The 16,649-nt window shown below is 39.4% G+C and overlaps 1 protein-coding gene across 2 annotated transcripts in view; it reads right to left on the bottom strand.

The window, feature by feature from the left end:
• The window catches only part of LOC117927559 (mediator of RNA polymerase II transcription subunit 15a-like), a 44,727-nt gene that overhangs the window by 24,230 nt on the left and 3,848 nt on the right, over window positions 1-16,649 (bottom strand). Inside the window, exons 4-5 of one of the 2 annotated variants that reach the window (XM_034847123.1) lie at window positions 16,402-16,541; window positions 6,794-7,008 (exon numbers count right to left, since the gene is read on the bottom strand). In XM_034847123.1, the coding sequence (XP_034703014.1) occupies window positions 7,002-7,008; window positions 16,402-16,541 (147 nt within the window). In that variant the 3' untranslated portion in view covers window positions 6,794-7,001. Of the gene's footprint in view, window positions 1-6,793; window positions 7,009-16,401; window positions 16,542-16,649 lie in introns of those variants that run through there. The other variant, XM_034847124.1, reaches the window with a different exon arrangement.

Below are 16,649 nucleotides of genomic sequence, written 5' to 3'. Positions count from 1 at the left end.
TCAAAATTTAATTTCCAAAATTCAAACTCCTTACATCTACGTGACAAAAGTTCAAACTATTGACTTTTGATTAACTTTTCCAATATCTCTTCTAATTAGATACTAACACGTGGATTTTCACAACTCTTTTTGACCATTTGACCCAAAATTTTATAAAAAACTTTATACTCCTAAAATATGACATGTCCTTAAAAACTCAGGTATTACAGCATCTATACCGCTCCTTTGTTTCTAGCACATCTTCACCACTGCCAATGTCTTCATCTGAAAAGAGGGTTTAGATTTTCGTTTGCATCTTCACCATTGCTAGAGACCCATCGAAACTTATAGTTTGATCCATCGTTGAATTCACTATTGCTAAAGTCATTCATCACTATTATCAGAGAATCAACACACCACTGTTTGTTATCTTCATCACTGTGTGAGGTTTGGCTATAATACACCCTTTCCATCAACTTCAGAGCATCACTAAACATAGGTTAGTATAATTTTATTCAATTTTAAATCACTTTCTCATGTTTATTTTATTAGATTATAGGAATAGTGACTTGGTGTGAATGTAAGAAAGGCCACACATGTTTGTTGTTTAATCATTTACTTGGTAATGCATATTGGTTCTCAATGGTGTTAATGGCTTGTTAGAGTTCAATTTTTTTAAGTCAATGAAAATAGCATAATGTGACAATGATATTCATGGAGACATTATTGGTTTCTTTTAGTTGAATCTTAAATTTTAATGAAATAGCTTAGAGTCGCAACTGGTTTGGATTTAAGGGTTTTTGGTATATGTTGAATTAAAAAAATGAAAACATGAATCTAGAGTTTAAACGCAACCATGGAAAATTAGTCTTTGTCTACTGAATTTTCTTGATCAGTTTGGTTTAGAAGAGCTGAAGCTTGAGTGTATTATGTTTGACTATCATCCCCCCTCAAGCTCACAGGGCGAGGAACAATGGAAAGATTTGTTCTAAATCCAAGATACTGAGAGTTTGGTAAGTGCCTGGTAAAAATGTCAGCAATTTGATCACAGCTTGTAATGTAGTGGATGCTGAGATTTTTGCGAAGGACATGATCTCGGATGAAGTGAAGATCTAGTTAAATGTGCTTAGATCGAGCATTAAAAACCAGGTTAGCAGCCAGATGAGCTACGCTTTGATTATCACACCAAACAAAAGGAGGAACAGAGGGAGAGAGACATAATTCTTGGAGCATAGACTGGACCCATATGATTTCTGAAGTTAGAGAAGCTAGACCGCGATATTCAGATTCTGCACTGCTGTGGGATACCAGCCTTTGTTTAGGCAATGACCAAGATATTAGGTTGGGTCCAAGAAAGAGACAATACCCGTTGGTACTCCGACGGTTATCTGGGCAAGAGGCCCAATTTGCATATGTATACCCTTGAAGATCAAAGGAGTTAGCTTGGTGCAGTTGTAGACCATAACTTGAGGTGTCTTTTAAGTAAGGAAGGATTCGTTTAACTACAAGCCAGTGAGTTTCTGTGGGATTGGCCATGAATTGGCAAGCTTTGTTAACAACAAATGCAATGTTGGGCTGAGTTAAAGTGACATACTGAAGGGTGCTGACGGTGCTACGATAGAGCTTGATATCCAAAAATGGAGGACCATCATGTTGTGAAAGTGTTCTGCCCAGCATTCGAGGTGCGCGTGCTGGTTTGGAATCCAACATATTTGTACGTGCAAGAAGATCCTGGACATATTTGTGCTAACCGAGGTGCATCTTGCTTCCATGGTGTATTACCTCAATACCAAGAAAATAATTCAGGTGTCCAAGATCACGGATGGCAAAGGTAGAGTTGAGGTAGGAAATAAAAGAGGAAACTTGAGAAGAATTACTTCTAGTCACCAGAAGATCATCAACATAAACAAGTAAGATTAAAACATCAGTTGCTGAATACCAAAAAAACATGGAACTATTAGCTCTTGAGGCTTGGAATCCCCATTGAAGAAGAGCATGACTAAGCTTATGAAACCAAGCTCGTGGGACTTGTTTAAGTCCATATAGTGTTTTGTTGAGTTTACACACATAGAAAGGAAACTGAGGATCCATAAAACCATGGGGTTGAGCCATGAATACTTGTTCATCAAGGTTACCATTTAGAAACGCATTTTGAACGTCTAGTTGTCTGAGTGACCACTGGAAAGAAACAGCAATGGCAAGCACAATTCTTATTGTTGAAGCTTTCATCACATGACTAAAAGTTTCAAAGTAATCCAAACATGGAGTTTGCGTGAAACCTTGAATGACTAAGTGAGCTTTGCAATATGATAATGGTGGATAATTCAAAACTTTCACATCTTATCTTACCACTCATGGGATTACACATAGAAGTTCTTGTCCCTATATTCCTAAACAAAATGGTCGAGCTGAACGAAAAATGAGACATTTAGTTGAGACTGGTCTTACCTTATTAACCACAACTTCTTTACCATTACAATTCTAGATTTATGCCTTTCATACAACTACTCACCCCATTAATCGGTTACCAACTAAAGTTCTTCAATTTCAATCTCCTTTTCAAGTGTTGTTTAATAAAATTCCAAACTATTACCATCTCAAAATGTTCGACTGCCTATGCTATCCATACTTTTGCCCGTATAATAAACATAAACTTTGTTATCGCTCTAGTCCATGTGTGTTTCTAGGCTATAGTCCTACTCACAAAGGTTACATGTGCTTTGAATTTAACTCCAACCGCATATATATCACTCGACATGTAAAATTCCATGAGACAAAATTTCCATTCCAGCAGACTATTAACACCTCATCTGCATCTTCTTCTTCTCAGTTCACGTCTACTCCAACCTTATTACCTATACCATTGTCTATTCCACCAACTCAGACTTCACACTCTTCAGTTCCTACATCTTAGTCTCCTCACTTGTCTAATTCTGCCCATTTATGTCATTCTTCCCATAATTCAGCTTTCTTACTTCCTGTACACGACCCTATTCCAGTTCCTTTCAGTGCATCTTCCAGTTCTTCTCTTAGTAATCCCTCAGCACCACACAACTCACATCCTAGGATCACCCGGGCAAGAACTGGAATCTTTAAGAAGAAGCTTCTCTTAGCTCATAAACCTACTGAACCTTATTCTTTCCAACAAGCCTCCAAGGATCCAAATTGGGTTTCAGCCATGGAAACGGAATACAAAGCTCTCATACAAAAACCATACCTGACAGCTAGTTCCTCCTCCTACTGATAGTAATATCATTGGATGTCGAATATCCTCAGGATCAAGAATATTTTTGATAACCTAGCAACAATTGGAGAATCAGTGTTTGAAAGGGACCGAATTCTTCAACTTATTACGGGTTTTGGAGCTAATTATAACTCCATAGTAGCTTCTTTGACAACACGAGAAAATGATCTATCTCTTCACTCAATACATGGTATTCTTCTTACTCACGAGCAACGATTGTGTCTCCAAAATACAGTACCTGAAAGTGATCTTGTCATTGCAAATATTGCAACATCTCAACACAAAAATAACAGCAACAAAAGGCACAACAACAGATTCAGTTTCTCTCAAAACAAAAATGGCCCTAGACCAAGAAGATATCCATCTAGTGGTAGAGGATAAGAAAACCATGTTATCTCTACTGATCGTCCATAATGCCAATTGTGTGGAAAATATGGTCACATCGTTCACAAGTGCTATCACAGATTTGATATTAATTTTCAAGGCTATACATCTGCATATAGTTCTTCTGTACATAATACATCCAACGACAACAACCAAACGCAAGTTATGGTTGCATCTCCAGCTCCGAAAAATAGTGAGACATGGTTCTTTGACACTGGGGCCACTCATCATCTAGCTCGAGATATTAAGACTCTCTCTGATGTTCAAGCATACAAAGGAAATGAGCAAGTTATTGTTGGAAATGGTAAGAAACTTCCAATCCTCCACACTGGTTCAAAATTCTTTCCGTCCACCTTCATAAATTTTCATTTAAAGAAAGTCTACCATGTTTCTCACCTCACTACTAATCTAATTAGTGTTTCCAAATTTTGTACCGATAATAACGTCTTTTTTTAGTTTCACCCAAAGTTCTTTCTTGTCAGAGATCAGGTCTCAAGACAAGTTCTTCTTCAAGGACAACTTAAGAATGGCTTATATGAATTTCCTCCTTTGATTGATGATGCCCTTGCAGTCTTCTACATTCCTACAACGTCAAACATCACTTCTAGCCTCTGGCATTCCAGGCTTGGTCATCCAACTGATGATATTCTAACAAAAGCTCTTGATTCTTGTAATATTGTTTATCAAAGAAATAAACGGGATGCTTGTTCTGCTTGTCCAATTGCAAAGAGTCACAAATTCATCAAATTTAAAACAATGGTTGAAAATCAATTTGCTTTCCATATTCAATGTTTGCTCTGATACCATGATAGAAATTGAACTGAAACTATGTTTTTCATTTCATCACTTGAATATAATAGCGGCATCATGGTTTTTATACTAGTTTATTCAACTGTTACACTAACTACTCTATTGTACAACTATTCTAACTTCCCTAGGTTGTTGTAACTAATTGGGAGCTGAGTTCTTGATCAGTTTGGTTTGGGAGAGCTGAAGCTTGAGTGTATTCTGTTTGGCTATCATCTTATGCTCCTTTCCTCTTCTTGCTCTAGATTTCACCCTGGTTTTTCCCTATGGTTTCTCCTCCAAAATCTCTACCCAACTCACTCTCTCTACGTGTCCTCCTCTGACAGCCTACCTTTCCCAACCAATCTGCAGAAACAACCCGCCACGGTAGAAAATATTCCTCCTCCACTGTCTCAGCCCGGGTGGGCCAAAAGAAACCTAGAAACCTGCTCTCTCTACCCCAAAGGTGGCCAAGAAATGGAAGTCTCGAAGCTTCTAAGGGTGGTGAGAAAAGTGCCTCCTAAGGGCCCAAAATTGGGGTCTGCACTAGCCTTGCAATGTTTGCCCAACACTACAAGAAAATGATTAAATACCAATCCTTTTTTTTTTTTTTAATTTTACCATCAAAGTAAGGTTTAAAAATCCTTGGGGCAACACTTCATGATCTTCATGTGAAGGAACTTGAGAAAATATTTAAAAGCAATTTTTAAAGAAAAAAACACAAAAAATTAAAAGCTTGTTTGGAAAAGTTGTTGATAAAATAATTTTATTTATTTTGATTTTGTAAAAAATTAATATTCAATTTATATAATATTAATTTAATTTAATTCAAGTCTTATTAAAAGTGAAATTTGTTTTGTAATTAAATAAATTTAAAATTTAATATTTTTAATAAAATACAAATGGTAATATTATTAAAACCATAAATTATATTTTTAAATAAAAAATTATTATTTTAGTATATATAATAAAAATATGGATATTAACATCTTCGTAAAAATATAATTGACTTTTTTTGTTAAAAATGAACACTTATAATAATAATTTAAAATTAATATTATTAATAATATTTTATTTAAAATAAATTTATGAACAAATAAAATATAGCTTTTTTAATTTGTAAATAAACAACTTTTTCATTACATAATTAAAAATAATAATTGGTAATAATATTTTATCTAAGATGAATAATAAATAAAGTTTAACATTTTTAATACGTAGATTAGTCAAGTTTTTCATCACATGCACACATTTAATACTCAATTATGAACACATTATTTTGAAATACTTTGATTTAATATGTATTAATCTGACCAAATTTTTAATTTCAAATAATTATTAAAATTTTAAAAAAATTATTAAAAATTTTAAATTATTAATCATGTCTCACTTATTTAGAATCTATTTATCTAATGATGAAAATTAGAAAACATAGTTGTATGAATAGGAAAGACACCAATGTCATGAGGATATATTGGTTTTGATTTATTATTATTATTATTTGTAGTGATTAGATCTAGTACTTTTTGAGTTTCAAACTATTTTTAAAAATTATTAAAACTATTAATAAATTCAACACAGAGTGTCTCTTGATTAAAAGTTCATTTATCTAGTTAGAAAATTTATAAAAATATAATTATATTTAGAAAAGAAATAATAGTCATTGTGAATCAAATTTAAACTATAAATTTCTTATATTAATGAGTTCATTACTTAAGTTTCAAATTATTTTTAAAAATTATTGATGAATATTAAGTATTATTTGATTTGAAATTTTTTAATCTAGTAAAAAAATTTTTTAAAAAAATATGGCTCTAAAAAGAAGATAAACAATAAAGTTGTTTGGTTCTTTAATGAATCCAATACATTAAATCTTACATGATTTAGAGCTTATTTGCTTATTGAAAAAATTTACAATAATAATAATACATGTAAAAACGAAACTAGCAAGTCATTCAAAATAAATTTTAGTCCATGATTTTCTAATTTTACTGATACTTTTTAATACTAATTAAATTGATTTTTGGGTCTCAAATTATTTTTAAAATTTAATAAATTTGATTTACAATTTATTTGTTTAATGAAAATTCTTCAAAATTTATATTGGATTATGAAAAAAGAAAAAGAATATCATATTGAATTTTATTTGTTCTTAATGATTTTTTTTTTAATTTCTTTATATTTTTATTTTGGTTTTAAAAATTATTCTTTATTTCACTTTTTAAAAAAAAACCAAAACTTTTTTTTTTTTTTTTGTCACAACAAAAGCTCTTGCAATGTCTATTCATTGTAAATCAATCACTTCATATCTTACAATATTCATTGCATAATATAGTTTGTAGAGGGTTTGAATTTTAATAATATATTTGCAAAATATTAAATAAAGTATAAATAAAAAGGTAAACCTGGAAACAAGACATCCATCTCCTTTTTTATTAGTAAAAACTGAAGCATTCCATAGCAGCTTCCAACAGCAAATCTAACATTCCAATACAAAAGATTTGACATTCAAACATCAAGCATATATAGACCAAGTTTGTTACTTGGATTCTACATTTCCAAATCATAGTAGACCTATGAAGCTTCCAACCAACTCCATTTTCCAGCCTCAGAGTCTGCAAAATATATAAAGGTTAAGCAAATAAACACCTTTCACACCTATCTCATACATAAACAACTACATTACAACCAAAATTTGAACTTTCCTCCATAGCAATCAATAAAATACCAAAATTTCACTAATGCCACTCAGAATAAGATCAAAATTGCAACCTGAGTTCTCCCTAATTTGAAATTCAACTAAGAACTTTGAAGTGTTGATAAAATTAGAGTTATAGAATTTGGGAAAGATTCTAATCTTGGTTGGGAGAAGGGGGAGAAGGAAGAGAATTAACCTCCCAAATCTGTGGAACTTAAGAAGAAATCTGAAGAAAGATTCCATTTTTCATGCCTCTTAAGATCCCTAATTGAAAATGTAACATTTCTTTCTCAACACCAAGCCATATGAAAAGAGATTTAATCAGAGAACTGAAATGAAGGAAAATGGATGAAGTTGCATGAAAATACTCCTACGTTATCGATTAAATTACTCTTAGATTCTTAAAATTGTCGGTGCTTACACAATTTACCAATGGCTGAATCTTCTGTTGAGATTGGTTTCCTCCACTTGCCTCTTACCATAATTAAATGAGAAATTCCTTTAATGTTGAGGCATCTCCAAGGTCTGGTGAACATTCCTGCTAGCAGATTAACATGAAAGACTGTAGTTTGAGTTTCTAGATTCATGGGATGGTGGCCATGGATTTCTTGATAGGTAAAACATCACCACAGGGATCTCTGTAGGCTAATTGCCTGGTGTGTGGCATTTTGAAGGACATACTGAGATAGGTGATGACAACTTCCAAGGGTTCATGGGATTATGAGAAGTAGATGTTAAAAAGGATGAAGCACCAAATTCATGAAGTCCATTGTTTTTCTGGCTAATCATTTTAACCAACAGAATTAGCTCCCTTGTGCCATGAGCTTGAGATGACTAAAGGGAAGATGGTTGTTTATTGGCCAATATATAAACTGAGTGAGATTTATCATTCAAATGGGGGCATGATCTCAACCTCCATTACAATATATGGAATGATTTGCTGTAACATGTTGGAAGGGGTATTTGAATGTTATCCTTGGGTTTCATGTTTTTTTTATTTATTATTATTATTATTTTATTTTCATTCAATCTATTGAAAGCTGTCAGGAGTTGCTGGATCAAAGGCCATGAATATTTTAACAATGAACTTTGATGGTTAAGCTATGGATTTTATCCTTGTAGGAGAATGAAATAAATGTGTTTCACAAGAAGATTAAGCCAACTAAAGACAAAATATCTTACTCTTAACTTTAAGCTCTGGATGGATTAATAATGGGGAAAAAAAATGGGGTATGATTATAAACCATTTTAATGTAAAAATTTTAGTCTTTTGGGCATAATGTCACGGACTTAGTCATTCACTAAGCTTGTGCGGCACTTAGACAAGTCAAGACGCTTGATCTTGCTAAGTCAGCCTTGATCCCCAATGCTTAGCTTGCTCGGCTAAGACACTCGCGACTCGAAAGCTTAAGAAGCTTAGTAGGCAACTCCTTAAAGAATGGAAGTTCTTTATTACTCAAAGAAGCCTTTACAAGTGCTTGGAAGCTCACTTGCTTGGTGCCTAGGCCAAATGAGGCCCTCACCTATTTATAGGCACCAATGGAACTCTCTGGAACCTTGGAGGGTTCCTTACAACTTAAGACTATTCTAGAATGTCCTACATCATTCTAGGTACAAGCCTATATACAAGTATATACAAGAGTCTTCTAGATTTCTCTAGAAAGCCCTGGACTTCTCTCGTGCCTTTCACCATGGTGTAGAATTGTGTGGATTCCTCCAGGCTTCTCTAGAACCTTCCACACTCTTCCCACTCTAAGAGTCTCCAGAAGCTTCCTGGCTCTATATAAGGCCATGGGGAGGCTCATTTGAATCAACTTGTGACACTCTCCCCCACCTATGCCGCAGACGTCCTCGTCGCACCTTATGCCCGGAACCGCTCGATCTGCTCCTGGAACTGCCATAGTGCCTCTGTTGGCTCCCAGCTAGCCTCGCTTTTTGGTAGTCTCTTCCATTTCACTAAGTATTATGTAGCAGGAGGTACCCCTCGTCTCCTGATGACCCGATCTGCAAGGACGTGTTCTACCTCCTTATCATAGGAGGTCACGACCGCTGTAGGTGCCCTCTTAGACAACCCTCGGCTTGGATCATCCTTGTCTCCGTGATAGGGTTTCAAGTAGCTTGTGTGGAAGACAGGATGAATCTTCAACCTCGGGGGCAACTCGACTTTATAGGACGCCTTGCCGACCTTCCCAAGTATGGGGAAGGGTCCTTCGTACCTCCTCACAAGGCCCTTATGCACCGGCCTTAGGGACTTGAATTGTTGAGGAAGGAGCTTGACAAGTACCATGTCTCCGACCTTGTACTCCGTGTGTCGTCGCTTCTTGTCAGCCCACTTCTTCATTTTCTTAGCGGCCTTATCCAAGTATGAGCGTGCTATGTCAGCTTGCTCGTGCCATCCTTTCGCGAACTTGAAAGCCGCTGGACTTCTCCCCGTATAGCCAATCGTTAGAATGTGAAGAGTTAATGGTTGCTGCCCTGTGGCTAGCTCGAACGGGCTCTTATTAGTCGCCTCACTCCTTTGCAGGTTGTATGAGAACTGGGCTATATCTAGCAACTTAGCCCAATCCTTCTGGTTGGCACTCACGAAGTGCCTTAAGTATAGCTCCAATAAAGCGTTCACCCTCTCGATCTGCCCATCCGTCTGTGGGTGAAAGCTTGTGGAGAAGTAAAGCTCCGAACCCATAAGCTTGAAGAGCTCCGTCCAAAACTTCCCAGTGAAGCGCGGGTCGCAATCATTGATGATGAACTTAGGCAACCCCCAATACTTGACTACGTGCTTTAAGAATAGCCTCGCCGTCTCTTCCGCAGTGCAGTCAGTCGGGGCTGCTATGAAGGTTGCATACTTAGAGAACCTATCCACCACCACTATGATAGAGCCGCTGTCCTCCGACTTGGGTAGCCCGATGATGAAGTCCATGGTGACGCTGTCCCATGGGCGTTCTGCTACAGGTAGTGGCTCTAACAGGCCTCTAGGTTGTCGCTGCTCCACCTTGTCTTGTTGGCACACAAGACAAGTCCTCACATAAGCCTCAACCTCATCCCGTATCTGAGGCCAATAGTAAGCCGACTCAAGTAGTGCCCTTGTGCGTCGTTGCCCAGGGTGCCCAGCCCACTTGGTGTCATGACACTCCTTTATCAGGTTCCGCCTTATGTTCCCCCACTTAGGCACAGAGTCGTCTCCCCTTAGTGTAGAGTAGGTCGTCCTCCACCCAGAACCGCTTAGTCTTCCCTTCATGAGCCAGGGCGATGAGACTCTTAGCCACTGGATCATGTTGCAGCCCTTCCCTTAGAAGATCTATTATGTCTCCTTGGGGTTGACTCGTCATAGACGCTAGCTCCGCTTTGCGGCTTAGGGCGTCGGCCACATGATTAGCACTTCCTGGCTTATACTCCAGCGTATAGTCGAACTCGGCCAGGAAGTCTTGCCACCTAGCTTGTTTAAGACTCAGCTTCTTCTGTGTCTGGAAGTAGCTAGTGGCCACGTTGTCGGTCTTCACTAGGAAGTGAGACCCTAGCAGATAGTGCCTCCAGGTGCGCAAGCAGTGGACAATAGTGGTCATCTCCTTTTCCTGCACCGTGTAACGCCTCTCCGTGTCGTTCAGCTTGCAACTCTCAAATGCGATTGGGTGCCTTTCTTGCATAAGGACTCCCCCAATAGCGAAGTCTGAGGCATCTGTGTGTACCTCAAAGACCTTGGTGTGGTCGGGTAGTGCCAACACTGGCTCCTCAGTCACAGCCTTCTTTAGATCCTCAAAGGCTTGTTGGCACCTTTCATCCCATTCCCATGCCTTATTCTTCTTAAGAAGATCAGTGAGTGGAGCGACCCTTGCCGAATAACCCTTTATGAACCGCCGGTAGTAATTAACTAAACCAAGGAAGGATCTGAGTTGAGGTACCTTGGTTGGTGGATCCCATTCCTGGATGGCTTTCACCTTGCTATCATCCATCATCAACTTGCCATCCTTGATGCGATGCCCTAGGAAGCTCACCTCTTTTTTAGCAAATGAGCATTTCTCCTTCACGTACAGCTCGTTCTGCCTCAGGATCTTAAAGACCTTCCTCAAGTGTTCTTCATGCTCCTTTAGAGTGTTACTATAGATGACTATGTCATCCAAGTATACCACCACAAACTTGTCTAAGTATGGGTGAAAGATCTTGTTCATGAGGGTGCAGAATGTTGCTGGGGCGTTGGTGAGTCCGAAGGGCATCACTAAGAATTCATACGAGTCGTACCTGGTCACACATGTAGTCTTCGGTTCATCCCCCTCCGCAATCCTTACTTGGTAGTAGCCCGACCTTAGATCTAGCTTCGTGAAGTACCTTGCCCTTCCCAGTTGGTCGAACAAGTCAGTAATGAGCAGGATGGGATACTTGTTCTTCACTGTCACCTTGTTGAGTGCCCGGTAGTCGATACACATCCGTAGGGATCCATCGTGTTTCTTTTGAAACAAGACCGGCGCGCCATAGGGAGCCTTGGATGGTTGGATGAACCCCGCGTCTAGCAACTCCTTAAGTTGTCTCCTTAGCTCCTCCAACTCAGGCAGTGCCATCCTATATGGCCCCATAGTAGGGGGCTTGGCTCCCGGCTCCAACTCAATCTTGTGATCTTCCTCTCTTCTAGGAGGAAGTCTCTTAGGTAACTCGGGCGGCATCACGTCCTTGAACTCATCAAGGACCCCCTCAATTTCCTTAGGCATGGGTTCTCCCGACCCATCATCCCTTTCTTCCTTCAGGGTGGCGAGGTAGGTCACCTCTTCCCTCTTTAACCCCTTCTTTACTTGCATAGCAGATAGCATAGGGGTCTTGAGCGTACCTTCAGTGACCGTAGGGACCATGCACGGCTTCTCCTCCTCTAGGATAGCCATTGAGCGTAGGAAAGGTAGTGGCACGGCCTTGACCTTCTGTAGGAAGTCCATTCCTAGCACCATCTTAAAGTCATCCATGGGTGCCACTGTGAAGTCGACCCTTCCTTCCCATGAGCCGATGTGCATAGTCACTCCGCGAGCTACTCCTTGTGATGGCTTGGCAGCTGAATTGACTGCCTTGAGCCATCCTCCTTCCTTGGATGCTTAGAGTTCCAACCTTCTTGCCTCATCCTCCGAGACAAAGTTGTGAGTGGCACCTGTGTCCACCAGGGCCTTAGTGGCCTTCCCATTCACAAGGGCTTCCACATACATCAGCCCCTTGCTTTGAGGCGTCTTAGGCATCGGCTTGGCCTTAAGGGCATTTAGGAGCTGCAACGATCCCACCTTAGCATCGCCTTCCTGCTCCTTTTCCTCGATCATAGCATTTAAAGCCTTCCTCTTAGGGCAGTCTCGTACCCAGTGCGGACCATCGCACAGGAAGCAATTGGTCCTGGGCGTAAACTCCTTCCGCTTGTCCTTGCCTTTGCCATCCTTACCACTAGGGCCCTTGCTTGATCCTTCCTTAGAAGTGTGGCCTTGCGACCTCTTGTCTCCCCCACCTTTGGCCTGGTTACCCTTGGATGGTGGCTTGAGCTTGGAAGAGTCTCCCCTTCTATAATCCACCATGGACTCGGCTACTGCCATGGCCGTGGCTAGGTCTTGGACACCACGCGTCCTCAACTCTTGCTCGGCCCAGCTTTGCAAGTTGTCCATAAAGTTAAACAGTAGCTCCTCCTCAGCCATGTTAGGTATCTCAAGCATAAGCGTAGAGAACTCCTTGACATACTCACGGATCGAGCCCGTGTGCTTGAGACGCTTCAAACTCTTCCTTGCTAGATAAGCCACGTCTTCGGGATAAAATTGTCTCTTGATTTCTCTCTTAAAGGCATCCCATGTGTCTATGGTGCACGTCCCTTTCTCTATGTCAGCAAACCGTCGACGCCACCATAGAGTAGCATTATCAGTGAGGTAAAGGGTCGCGGTGCGTACCTTAGTGGCTTCATCCGTCAATGCAATGGCCTCAAAGTAACGCTCCATGTGCCACAAGAAGTTATCTAGCTCCTTAGCATCCCTCTTGCCACTGAACGTGTGTGGCTTGGGTACTTCCACCCTTGGTGCCTCATGAGTGGCCATGACTCGTGCTGACACCACAGTCTTGTAGATGACCAGCTCTTGACGAATTTCTTGGTCTCGGGCATCCATGCGTGCAGCCAAGGCCTCCATCCTTGACTCCACACTAGCGAACATGGTCATGACCTTGTCTTGGAAGGACATGAACTCCTCGTGTGACACCGGCTGAACTTGTGAGCCTAGCAACCCCTCGCGAAGGTCTTGGATCTGCTCCCTTAGATCCTCTAAACCCTTCTCCATGCCTTGCTCAATCAAGTCCACCCCTTCCCGGGTGTCCACCATGGCTAGCTCCACCTTGGCTAGCCTTGCCTCCATGTTGGCTAAGGCGTCACGAGACTTATCCTTCCTGCCTCGGCCCCGTGCAGTATGCTCCATCTCCCGTCCACGGGTTTGCTCGCTAGTCTCATCCATGTTGGAGCCCGACATGCTTCCTTTGCTATGCCCACTTCATAACCGCGCTCTGATACCACTTGTCACGGACTTAGTCGTTCACTAAGCTCGTGCGGCACTTAGGCAAGTCAAGACGCTTGATCTTGCTAAGTCAGCCTTGATCCCCAATGCTTAGCTTGCTCGGCTAAGACACTCGCGACTCGAAAGCTTAAGAAGCTTAGTAGGCAACTCCTTAAAGAATGGAAGCTCTTTATTACTCAAAGAAGCCTTTACAAGTGCTTGGAAGCTCACTTGCTTGGTGCCTAGGCCAAATGAGGCCCTCACCTATTTATAGGCACCAATGGAACTCTCTGGAACCTTGGAGGGTTCCTTACAACTCAAGACTATTCTAGAATGTCCTACATCATTCTAGGTACAAGCCTATATACAAGTATATACAAGAGTCTTCTAGATTTCTCTAGAAAGCCCCGGACTCCTCTCGTGCCTTCCACCATGGTGTAGAATTGTGTGGATTCCTCCAGGCTTCTCTAGAACCTTCCACACTCTTCCCACTCTAGGAGTCTCCAGAAGCTTCCTGGCTCTATATAAGGCCATGGGGAGGCTCATTTGAATCAGCTTGTGACAATAAGGTACAGATTGTACTCAAGTTAAGCAAGCATGGGTAGAAGAACTTTGGAATAATGAATTACAATGTTGGGAGATTGGATTTGAGAGTGCATTTGGTTGGAATTCCAAAGGTAAACGCTAGTAGAAAGTTAGTTGTGGATGAAGATAGTCTTTTGGTCATTCAAAAATTTTCATATTGTATTCTCCATTACAATTTAAGTTCCCTCCTTTTCTTCTGTTTCTTTAAATAGACGTTTTGATGTTGACTTCCCATGGTGATAAATGTATTTCAAGGAGGTGTGATAAAGGTCATAAACTGGAGAATACCCTAAAATTCAAAGTTTGTCACAGAAAGTGGATAAGAAAAAGAATGCACCCTCATTTTCATGGGTTCCTGGCTTCCTGGCAAATGGGTAGAGTGAGTGAAAAAAGCAAGTAATCATTTAGATGATAGTGTCCTATGAGGTAGGAATCAGCATCGAGTCCAACAAAAGACAATTTTAATGGTAAATATAGGTTGTTGGAACATGGGAAACTCGAAATTGGTTATTTCAGAAACTTAGGTCAGTACAGTAATGCTGTCAACTCATTGAGTAACCCTCCAGAAAATGGGAGTTAGTGAGAACTATATGCCCTATGAGGTAGGATTTTAGTTCTTTCAAATATGTAACGGATGTTAAAGTAATGGACAAATTTATTGGGGAAAAAATTAGAATAATTCTTGGGATTGGTTTTGCCACTTGTTAAGAATTTAATCATAAACAGCATAATTATGTTAAGACATTTAAAGAAAATTAAAGGATCATAAAATTAGCATACTTGACTGAAGCAGAAGTCTCAATTGAATGCGCTGCCATTCCTTGCAATACTAACACCCAAACAGTGATGCCATAGAGCATACACTATATTTCCATAGCCTAAAAATCTCTTGATCAATGAAAAAAGAGACCCTCTCTCTCAAGCAATTCTATTTACTCAGCTTCTCAAAACATTTAAGAGAAGGAGAGTAACTCCTAGTTATAGAGCCTATGAGATAAAGGATGGGTTTTTGGAAATCAAATTTAAAGAGCTCAATAAACACCACACTGATTATCTCATGTGATAATTATAAATAAATTTAAAATATCTCTTATTGTGGCTCTGGGTCACTTATCAAGTTGTTTCTCTATTCTAGGGCTCTCATTCTAGCTTATGACCAAGATACGAATAAGAAAGGTATAGAAGTACCACACCAAATCTTACATAAACCAACATAGTTTATCTCCAAAGAGGTGTATTGTCATGCCCCTACATCATGCTCTTTACATCGCATAGTTCATGCAATCCTCACCACCTTTGAGTCAACTACCCTCTCCACAAAAAACATTCTAAGCCATTTCCAAAATACTGGGACACATCATATGTGCTTGAGTATGCATAATGAATTCTCTAAAAATAAATGAAAAATCTGAAGAAATTATAATTCCTCATGGAAACCATTCTTAGGACCTCCTCTTTGAAGGGAAATACTGGCGACCTAAAATCAAACACTTGAATTTTGGCTAAGTCAAGCTGCCCCACATGCTAGCCTACGTGTCATCTGCTGCCTGCTTGAGCAGCAACCAAGCCTTCACATGATCTCTCATCAAACCTTGGTCCATCAGCTTGCTTGCTGAATAGGCACTCATGGGTGCAAAGTGTCATTCAATGTCGCCTTGGTACGGTATCATCCAAGTCAAGATGCTGACACACAACCTTATCCCTACCCTGCAATCCAATCCAAAGGAAAGGGGAAAAAAAGAAGTAGCAAGCTACTCCCATACGCACCCCTCCTTTGTGCTTCCAGGAGCTCACATCATAGACCATTGCTCCAATTAATTCCATACTCCTTTCCATAACCCTACCCTCCAACCCAGAGAAAAGGGGGGGAAAGAAGCAGCCACTGGCTGCTTCCATACCCAATTCAACACAAATTGTCCTACATAAATTAAGCTCAGATACGAATTTTTTATTGCCTAACAAGAGGAATGTGTAGCCATGGTAATAGAAAAAGAATTATACACGTGTGTACACACATAATACATGGGTGCACACAATAAATGTAATGCATGTCAAGTGTAACTACAAAATGGAAGAAGAATATATTGATGTGTTAGCTAAACTTTTATTGTGTCATTTCATGAAAGCAAAACTTCCATCATTGCATTTCATAAAAAGCAAAATTTCCACTTGCATTCCATAGAAGCAAATTTTTGACTGTTGCATTTCATAAAAAACACATTGCTCCTTAATGTTATTACCTGGATCTGAGGGATTTTTTCCTAGCAGAGGATTTCTTGCTGTGACCAGCAGAGTTGGATGGCAGAGAATTGGTTGCAGCATTAAAAGATTTTGTTTCCATTGTCAGCATCTTCAAAGATATTTTCCGGAGGTAATCAGACTGAATTAGAGGTAAAAATAAAAAATATATCAATTCATCAAATTATGAATGACAAACTAAGATAATATAATATAAGTTTTGCACTTTAATCTTTTATACTAAGGATAG

The sequence above is a fragment of the Vitis riparia genome, chromosome 13, assembly GCF_004353265.1.
Source record: "Vitis riparia cultivar Riparia Gloire de Montpellier isolate 1030 chromosome 13, EGFV_Vit.rip_1.0, whole genome shotgun sequence".
NCBI lineage: Eukaryota > Viridiplantae > Streptophyta > Magnoliopsida > Vitales > Vitaceae > Vitis > Vitis riparia.
The sequence above is the reverse complement of the archived record's forward strand: the minus strand, read 5'-3'. Positions and strand labels throughout refer to the sequence as shown.